This window comes from Berghia stephanieae, chromosome 15, assembly GCF_034508935.2.
Source record: "Berghia stephanieae isolate SIO BIC M18660-M18661 chromosome 15, UCSD_Bste_1.3, whole genome shotgun sequence".
In the NCBI taxonomy this organism is placed as follows: Eukaryota; Metazoa; Mollusca; class Gastropoda; order Nudibranchia; family Aeolidiidae; genus Berghia; species Berghia stephanieae.
In genome coordinates this window covers 15104469-15115161 of record NC_088374.1, presented here as the reverse complement: position 1 = coordinate 15115161, position 10693 = coordinate 15104469, and the positions used below count along the sequence as shown (strand labels likewise).

General features: G+C 36.9%; 1 protein-coding gene across 1 annotated transcript; it reads left to right on the top strand.

Annotated features, from left to right (window-relative positions):
- The first annotated feature begins 9598 nt into the window (after window positions 1-9598).
- On the top strand, window positions 9599-10447 carry LOC144960387 (uncharacterized). The gene has a single exon (XM_078893471.1). It carries the CDS (start codon window positions 9599-9601, stop codon window positions 10445-10447), a length of 849 nt encoding a protein of 282 aa, XP_078749597.1.
- The last annotated feature ends 246 nt before the right edge of the window (window positions 10448-10693 follow it).

Genomic DNA, 10693 nt, shown 5'->3' with positions numbered 1-10693 from the left:
TTTCGGCCCCCCATTTTTGGAACTCTCTCCCGTCACACGTGAGATGCTCGGATTCGTTGACAACGTTCAAATCTCGCTTAAAGTTTTATCTTTTTACGTCATAATGTTGCAATATTATTTTCATATTTTGTTGTTGTTAAATTGAGTTCGTATCGCGTTCCCTTCATACTTGTCTCACTGTAATGTGTTTTGTTTTATATCACTGTAAAGCGCTTAGAGCCTGTGACAACGGGGTAAAGCGCTATATAAATGTCATTTATTATTATTATTATTATTATTATTATTATTATTATTATTATATTATTATATTATTATATATATAATAGAACAGAGAGAGAGAAAAGAGAGAGAGAGAGAGAGAGAGAGAGAGAGAGAGAACAGAGAAAGAGAAGAATACACAAAAGGGAGTTGAAGGGGGGGGGGGGCAGTGAGAAATAGAGAAAATAAGAGAGAACGAGAGGCACAGATAGAGAGAGAGACAGAAATAAGGAGTGAAGGAACGAGGAGAGAGATATAGAAAGAGAGGGAGAAGGGATGGGGGCAGAAAGAGAGAGAGAGAGAGAGAGAGAGAGAGAGAGAGAGAGAGAGAGAGAGAGAGAGAGAACAGAGAAAGAGAAGAATACACAAAAGGGAGTTGAGGGGGGGGGGGCAGTGAGAAATAGAGAAAATAAGAGAGAACGAGAGACACAGATAGAGAGAGAGAGAGACAGAAATAAGGAGTGAAGGAACGAGAGAGAGATATAGAAAGAGAGGGAGAAGGGATGGGGGCAGAAAGAGAGAGAGAGAGAGAGAGAGAGAGAGAGAGAGAGAGAGAGAGAGAGAGAGAGAGGATTGAGAGAGAGAGTAGAGGGGGGGGGGGGTGGATGAAATACACAGACATTGATAAACCCACATACAAGAATAAAAACGAATGTACGTGAATGTCTGTTTTTATTAGACCAGGAAGTTATAAATTTAGAAAGTCGAAAGGTGACTTCTTGGATAAAAACCTGAACATTAATTTAAGACCAATTAATTTGTGTTTCAGATCATTATGCAGATTAGAGTTGGGCTATGTGCTCATGTGTTGTCTGGTTTGTCACTCGTGTCATAGTAAAGATTGTTCACAATTATCTTATTAATTTGTTATTTTAATAAGATCTGAATTCATCTCACTCCAGTTATATTTCGATAGGCTTAGATTAACTTTACCTTCTAATATTAGATCGTCTTTCCTTTAATAGTCTTCCCTCGAATTAATTTCTAATTAGTGAATACTTTTCGTTCTACATTCTGTAACGTAGCGACTTATTATAAAAGCTGATGGGTCTACAATCTATGCCGGACGGCCAGCCGCTCCATTTCTCATACATTGATATATTTGAAGATTTTAATATTTTGGTACTTTGTGGGTATTTTCCCCATCAAGATGCCGGAGCTTTTACCTTTGATCGTGCAGTCTTCGAAATAACAAGAATCAAACCTGAGCCCGCTGTCGGAGGAATATAGAATTCACCCCTTCCCTGGAAGTTAAACCTTAAAAACCTGAGCCCGTTGTCGGAGGAATATAGAATCCATCCCTTTCAACTGCCTGGAAACGTAACCTTACAAACCTGAGCCCGTTGTCAGAGGAATATAGAATCCATCCCTTTCAACTGCCTGGAAACGTAACCTTACAAACCTGAGCCCGTTGTCAGAGGAATGTAGAATCCATCCCTTTCAACTGCCTGGAAACGTAACCTTACACACATGAGCCCGTTGTCGGAGGAATATAGAATCCATCCCTTTCAACTGCCTGGAAACGTAACCTTACAAACCTGAGCCCGTTGTCAGAGGAATATAGAATCCATCCCTTTCAACTGCCTGGAAACGTAACCTTACAAACCTGAGCCCGTTGTCGGAGGAATATAGAATCCACCCCTTTCAACTGCCTGGAAACGTAACCTTACAAATCTGATATTATATCATCATAAGTTACTTAATATTATCACATTTCTATTTGTAATTGCCACAATCACTATTCATCTCTTTTAATTAAATTTCATCTTTCGTTTTATTTCATCTGAAACAAATCGTTAATTGCTTTTCATTTAAAGTGACTAGTAAATTCGGGGGCCTTATTCTACATATCTTTATGCATAGTCGAGTAGCTCTTTTCTCACTTGAGACCATGACGACTCGATATCGGAGAAGATAGGGATTTTCAATTGGGGCATGTTGATACGAAAGAGTTTTATTTCGAGAAGGTAAAAACTCACTACTACTACCCCTACTACTACTACAACAACAACAACTACTACTACTACTACTACTACTACTACTACTACTACTACTACTACTACTACTACTACTACTACTACTACTACCACTACTACCCCTACTACTACTACTACCACTACTACTACTACTACTACTACTACTACTACTACTACTACTACTACTACTACTACTACCCCTACTACTACAACCCCTACTACTACTACCCCTACTACTACTACTACTACTACTACTACTACTACTACTACTACTACTACTACACTACTACTACTACTACTACTACTACTACTACTACTACTACTACTACTACTACTACTACTACTACTTCTGAAATCAAAGCCCTATCCCCACTGAGTAAACATGTTTTTGAATTTTGAAAATCCATTCATAAATAAACAAGTTATGCAGTTTCAAATGTGTCATTTATTTGGATGACTCGCAAAGAGGAAAAAAACGCGAAAATATGGGACGCTTTTTCGGCATTTTTTTTCGACCTTTGGTTGTATCTTGCGTAATAAGTGGATTAAAAGATTGAAACTTGGCAATTTTATGCCAAATTTGATAGAAAATATGATGATAACATTAGAAGAGTTCTTACTTATATAATTTTAGAGCTGGATGGTATATAACACACACGCACACCCACACACCCACAGAGAGACAGAGAGACTGAGAGAGAGAGAGAGAGATAGATAGAGAGAGAGAGAGAGAGAGAGAGAGAGAGAGAGAGAGAGAGAGAGAGAGAGAGAGAGAGAGAGAGAAATTAGTATCACAAACACTCACAGACATATTATTCAGAAATGAGTATATAACACACACACACACACACAGAGAGAGAGAGAGAGAGAGAGAGAGAGAGAGAGAGAGAGAGAGAGAGAGAGAGGGGGGAGATTGCGTATGTAAACGAAAGAAATTATATAGATGGAAAAGAGAAATTGGACAAGGGGACAAAGGTTACTGTTGGAACGTGACTTGGAACACAATAATTAAACCCATGTTGAGATTGTAGATCATATTGCAATCGAAAACTTTTTACATTATAATTTCTTAAATTCTTGTAAATTAAACAGTCAAATTATCAGCTGTTTATTGAACCCAAACGCAATGGCAGACGATATACACCCCTCTGCCAGTGAGACCGCGCAGACATTTAACTAGTCATGAACTTTAAAACGAGGTCAACCAGTCAGAAAGCGCTTTGCCACGACCCGCTCAGCCGCTGTTTGGTGCCAAATCGTTTTGAACTTGTGATTCGGGCTGTAGGGGGACAAAATGGCTTTGTCTTTTACGAGTGAAGAGCAAATTAGGATGGTGTTTTGTAAAATACGGTGAAAGTACTCGTCATATTCATATGAAATTTTACAACCAAAAAGAAGAAATGTTCATGTATTACCTTGTCAGCGACAAAACCTACACGCCCGGTAGTTTTAGAAATATTTTACTCCAAAGAGTAAAAATATATTTTTAACGGTCTTCTGGTAATCGCACGAGTTTTGTCGCTTGACATAATCTAAAATGACCTTTTTTCTAACTGTGTGCCAACTTTCAGTAATATTCATCGATAAACAACGTTGTAATTAATTTTTAAAAATAGAAAATACGAAACGGCATGGTGGAAAATTGATCCAGATTTTTAATTGTCACGTATACCTGACGTAGGCATTGACCGTACGTGTCACATGGAAACTGCTGTCCTCTGGAAAAACGCCTATTTTAAATAAAACACTGGCGACAATACAAGTCCTTCAAATATAATGGATTTAAATGACTCTTGTCTGCAACCCCCCCCCCCCCCCCCCCCCCCGTCAAATTTGGGACGTCGTCAAGTCTTCCTTGAAGTCCCAGGTTTGTGAGAATTGTTCCAAGATGAGAGTTATTGAAGTCGATGGGTATTTTAAGCAGGTGTTTTCTGACATTTGGTTGGTTCAAAGGTTAATTGGTATCGCGGCCTGGTTGTTGTTGTTGTTGTTGTTGTTGTTGTTGCTGTTTTTGTTGTTGTTGTTGATTTAAGTTGTCAGTGTTTTATTCCCCGGCTAGATTTATTCAGTAGGTTTGTATATTTGTATGTTTGATTGTGTGCTGTGAGGACACTCTCCATTTCAGTTGATCCAGGAACGTTTCGGTTATTCATTTAATGTTCCAGGAGGGATTTATACTCATTTCGTTGTTCACATTTTCGATAATTCATTTTTCTTCATAAAACTTGCTTTGCTCTTTGTCTAAAATGGAAGGTAAGAAGTTGACGCCACTCTCTTCTTGGTTGCTTTTTTAAAACCGGCAATCCGATGATTAGTTCTCATTTTGTTTTTAATAGAAGGAATGAAATTGATATCACTCGGCTCAGTGTATTTTTTCTTGTTTTTAGATGCTATTTTGGTGAATAGTTCTCACTGAATTATATCAATCAGATTGATTCAAGTTTACTTATTAGTTTTATCTGTTGATGCTTTGTTACCTGTATTCGACTGACGATGTTGTGAGTATTTGACCAAAATGCATATCACCAATATAAGTGAAAGTTTAAACCTGAGAGGCGACACATTGCATTGGTGGTCGTGACGATCCAACTGTGGGGATGAACTTTTAATAGTCTACCTAAACGCATACCATCCATGGTCCAAGTATGAATAGAATGAAGGTAACTCCACAAGTTGTTATTGTTTTTAGATAGCTCGTTATGTGACTATCTAGTTCTCACTCAACTCTCCCTAATGGACAATCAGCAATTTATGCTATACGTTTAGGTAAAATACCCCCACACACATTCTGCAAGGTGGATATAATGTGCAAACACACAAGACTTATAAGTTTATAGTCTTGATTGATAAAATTAAGTGAGAACTAATCACCAAAATTGCTGTCTAAAAAAACCAACAAAGAATTCAGTGACGTCATTTTAGTTCCTTCTATAAATCTTACACGCATTGTTTTGTGTGTTGGTTTGGATTGTGTCATTGCGGACAGACTATGTGAGTATTATTCAGTTTGAATTATTGTTTCCATGCATTTATTGAACATTCTCATCAGTTAATGCTCGTCAGACTAATCGAACCAACACACAACACTGTGTAAAAATGTTAAAGTTCATTGAGCTTCTTATATAGGGCAATTTTCTCTAAACTTGTTCAATGCTCTTTACAAGGGGCCATAACCAACAACAACACTTAAAACGTAGAACAAGACAAATGTTAGGCGATATTACATTTTGTTTCGTTCCGATATAACGCGGTTATCTTCTCGATACTCATTTCTTTTCCAAGGACTCAACTATGCGCCGAGCGAGTCTCACACCCAGGACGTTCCGATCCGAAAGCGAGCGTCTTACATAGCCACATGTATGCATGTCAGATAAAATTCGGTGACATCCTATCACCCAAATGGCGGTCTACATCTAGAGGTATGACGCCGTATGACGTCATCTACATTCTGCCATGTATTATCATTCCGGTGGCAGAAACATTGGGCGTCATGGTCACATCCATGTAGCCTCGGATTCGAACCTTTTTATACAACGATATGATTCAATAGTCTGATGTCACGTCGCCCAGCAACAGGAGCAGCCCGGTTCTAAACAAAGAAACTGGATCCTTTTTATTCGTCTTGCTGGCTAGAACGTTTCATACGTCTTGTGATCATGTGTAAAAGTCAAAACATGATCAGATACGCTTTCATGCTCGTCGGAGAAAATTTCATAAGGGCGTCCGTGATTGTTCCGATAGTTTAGAGCCATTTACTAAGTCACTCTACGTCATTATGAAGCAAGTGACGTCACAACCGTTGAAGCGTATTCATGACCGTTCTGAGCGCACACAACCGTCGCCATCGTTATCTTTTCGCCTGACCATAGAACCGTAGCCGTCGTTAACTAATAGTCGGAGACTGACCAAAACATGACGTCTAAAGAGAAACCTTTGGCCACAAAAGAAAACAAATCGTGAGTTTTATTCAATAGATCAACCAATGGAATCACTTGTCCCCTTGAGCTCTACTAACGACAACTCACTAGACTGCAAAAACCTAAAAATGACGTTAAATTATAAGTCCAAATGAGTTCTAGTGTCAGGCAATAAATTAACGATGGCTACGCTATAACAATAGCCATTGTTATGTAACACTGAAATCCAAAAGGACTGGCAGTTTGACGTCATTATTTGTTTTTTTGCACCGCCTAGTGAGTTGTCGTTAGTAGAGCTCATGGAAACAAGTTATTTCATTGGTTGAACTATTGAATACAACTCACGATTTGTTTTCTTTTGTGGCAAAAAAAAATGGCATTTTCACGTCAGTTTTTGGTCAGTGTCAGGCCATAACTTTACAAAGGCCACGCTAGAACCCACTAGGACTTATATTTGACGTCGTTTTCTAGGTTTGTGCAGCGCTAAGTGAGTTGTCGATAGTAGAGCTCAAGGAAATAAGAAATTCCATTGGGTGAACCATTGAATTCAACTCCCGATTTGTTTTCTTAAGACTCGTCTTGATGTCATTTTGTCGTCAGTTTCAGACTATGAGTTTACGATGGCTACGATACGACACGGTGCAGAGATTATCGACATCATTATGACATTAGCTGCCCTAACCGTAGAAAAAAAACAAAACAATTTTAACAAATAAGAAGATATATATATATATATATATATATATATATATATATATATATATATATATATATACACATACATATAATATATATATATATATATATATATATATATATATATCAAGAATAAGGTAGAGGATGGGGGGGGGGGGGGGGGGGGGGAGGGGGTTGTTGAAGAATACTAGACAGCAATAGTGTTATTAGTGGTCCACTACATTCTCTGTTAAGATATTATTATTTTTTTTTTGAAGAGAGAGAGAGAGAGAGAGAGAGAGAGAGAGAGAGAGAGAGAGAGAGAGAGAGAGAGAGAGAGAGAGAGAGAGAATGAAAGTGTGCGAATGGAAGTGGAAGGATGCGTTGCAAAGTTATATTTAAAATAGAGGAGAATGATAAAGTATATTTAAATAAATATATATATATATATATATATATTTATATATATATATATATATATATATATATATATATATATATAAATTATATTATATTATATATTATTCATTATATATATATATATATATATATATATATATATATATATATATATATATATATATATATATATATAAATTGAGTAAAATGAGTATTCCTGTTTTAAAAATTGTAATATCGCCTAACAGGCGTCGTCCCTCGCTTTATATGTTCCGCATTGGTGGTGAACACGGACCAGTTATAAAGAGTTTGAACTCATTTAGTGGACATTGCGCTATATAAAAGCTCACTTTTTCCCTTTTCAATCCGAGAGCCATTGTTATATTCCCATCCATAGGGAGTCTGCACTTTGTCATCCATTGCGTCCATGTGGTATGACCTTGGGCACCAACCGACGTGCAATTATTTACAGTTCTGATAACCCAATTCCGCATGGGGTCATTGTTGTAATGGGAATCTAAAAAATGAGTAAACATATTTTCCATTACACTAATGTTAGACTAGGCGCATAAGTGTGTTTCGGATGTCAGAACTGCATAGATGTAAACGTCGTCTCCAACAAATGACAAAGTGATTTTAACCACAATAGTGATGTACTCTGTAACTGACCAGAAATCTTTTCCAACAAATATCGATCAAATTAAATGACTCTCATCTGGGCAATAACTCTCAAACCTCATACCTGGAGTACGTCTTCCTTGACGTCCCAAGTTCAATAGTTTTTCCCTAGGTGAGGGTCAATGAAAACGATTGAAATTCAAAGGTCGAGTATTGTGTCCCCAGAGAACGACAGTTAACTGGCTCTTGGTCACGTGATCAAAGGATGTGGTTTTAACTCTTTATCTGCTTTTATCTTGTTTCTTTTCCCATCTATAGAAACGAAACAAATAAGAAATATAAGCAAGAGTGTCAACAATCTGGCTATTAATTGAACTTTGACCATCCGAATCATCCAGTTTATGAATCCGTTTTCAGACGACGAGACATAAGTGTTCAATAAATTCAGTAAATATTCATTATTTCTATATTCAGCAACCTGGGAAAATAATTTCTTGATTTTGATTTATATCCGCTCCAGAATACAAGAATCAAAAAACTAAAATGGACATCAATCATAATATTCCAGCTCCAACTATCACCTGTCTTTATGACTAGATGTTGTAAACTCACGGACTGACACGAACAATTGTTTCATTCTACTAAGATGCCATCACCAAAAGAAAGTATGTCGATTTCAATAATGCTCATTAGTTTCATTGACAACTACTCAAGACAACTAATACAACGAATTGTATTATTTGTTTTATTGAGCACTACTAACGACAACTAATACAACCAATGGAATGGTTTGTTTCTCTACTGACTACACAAATAACACTGACAATTGAATCATTTATTACATTGATAACTACTCAAAATAACTAAAACAACACATTGCATCATGTTATTTCATGGAGCCCTACTTCATGACTAGTATAAATAATTGAATCGTTTGTTTCATTGAGAACTACTAACGACAACTAGTACAACCAATTGAACGATTGAGCACTACTGACGACAATCAATACAACCAATTGCTTCATTTGTATCATTGAATACTGACGACAACTTATACAACCAATCTCATCAATTCTTTCATTAAGCACTAATCAAGACAACTAATACAACCAATTGCATCATTTGTATCATTGAATACTGACGACAACTTATACAACCAATCTCATCAATTCTTTCATTAAGCACTAATCAAGACAACTAATACAACCAATTGCTTCATTTGTTTCATTGAATACTGACGACAACTTATACAACCAATCTCATCAATTCTTTCATTAAGCACTAATCAAGACAACTAATACAACCAATTGCTTCATTTGTATCATTGAATACTGACGACAACTTATACAACCAATCTCATCAATTCTTTCATTAAGCACTAATCAAGACAACTAATACAACCAATTGCATCATTTGTTTCATTTAACACCAGTCAAGATAACTTATATTCGGTTTACTTTGTAGATTGCCATTATATATATTATGATTGAATATTTTTTGGAAGTGTCCGGCATGGCCAATTTTTCTCCCGAAATCATCGAAGACTCATTTTGGCGCAAGGAATTAAAATTTCTAGATATAGACATTGAGCATTATTTTCTCCCTTCTTCACACTTTGAAATATATCGCTTTGCGTTGAGCTGCGTCTGTATTTTCATACTCACATACATTGGGACGGTGTGTAACGTGATAAATTTCATCGTCTTCTTTAGACAGGGACTTTTGGCAAATCCATGCATGCCAACGTTTATAGCTATGGCCGTGTCAGATTTTTGTATATCAATCACGGGTCTAATTGCTAAAGCGTATTCTACGCCAGAATATGTCAATAGCCTTTCTCCCAACAACACATATGGCATGTCTTTGAAGTATTATGATCATTGCATACCATTTTTTGCCCAACGTCCACGTCAATTGTTTGTACAATTTACTTGCTGGGCTACAGTTTATCTCTCTTTTGAGAGAATGTTAGCTGTGGCTGTACCCTTCCGAGTCAAATCTATTTTGACACCGAAACGTTCTTACGTTGTCATGGCCGTCATATTCATCCTAACATGCCTGCTTCAAATTCCCGAGTGTTTTCTTGAATACAGGCCTATGTTTTACAAGGGCTCTTGTGTAGTGGACCATGTAGCTGCTATAAGGAGAACAGTTCATTACAGAAATTATTTATATTTCCTCAATGATGTCATCTTTCGTATTTTGGCCATGTTGCTTATTATCATCTTCAACATTGTGGTCATCGTGAAAATGGTCAAAATTGTACAATTTAGAAAGAAGACAACTCGTGTAACTAACCATGATGAAAATGGTGAAAACATTGGTGGAGCAAAGCGTGACTTGGCTGATCGCAAACAGGTCAGAGTGATTAAGATCATGGTTATATTGTCTTTCGTGTGTTTGGTGTGTTACACACCTGCTTCTATTCGGATGGTTAGTGTGTTGTCTACAGATGATTGGGGAATGGGAATACAGCGCTGGTTAAATACAGCCCTTAATGTATTGGAACAGGTGAATTCGAGTGTTAATATTTTTATTTACTACAACATGAGCAAAGCATATCGAGACGAGCTGAAAGCTCTCTTTAAATGTCGACGATCATAAATCGACAGACTTTCTATTTATCACCAGAAGTTACTGACACTTGCTTTTGAAAGTCACGTATTTTGATATTTGTCCAGAAAGCTCGTCCTTCAAATATCGATTGATTTAACTGACATTCGTCTTGACAAAACCCCTCATATCTGGGACGTCGCAAATTCTTGAAGTTCTAGGCTTGAGAGATTTTGACAAGATGGGACTTATTGAAATCGATGGATATTTTAAGTAGGTGTGTTTTTTCTTGGAGGT

Excerpts from the sequence above, each read along its gene's own strand:
- LOC144960387 (XM_078893471.1), top strand. The coding sequence starts at position 9,599 with ATGGCCGTGTCAGATTTTTGTATATCAATCACGGGTCTAATTGCTAAA.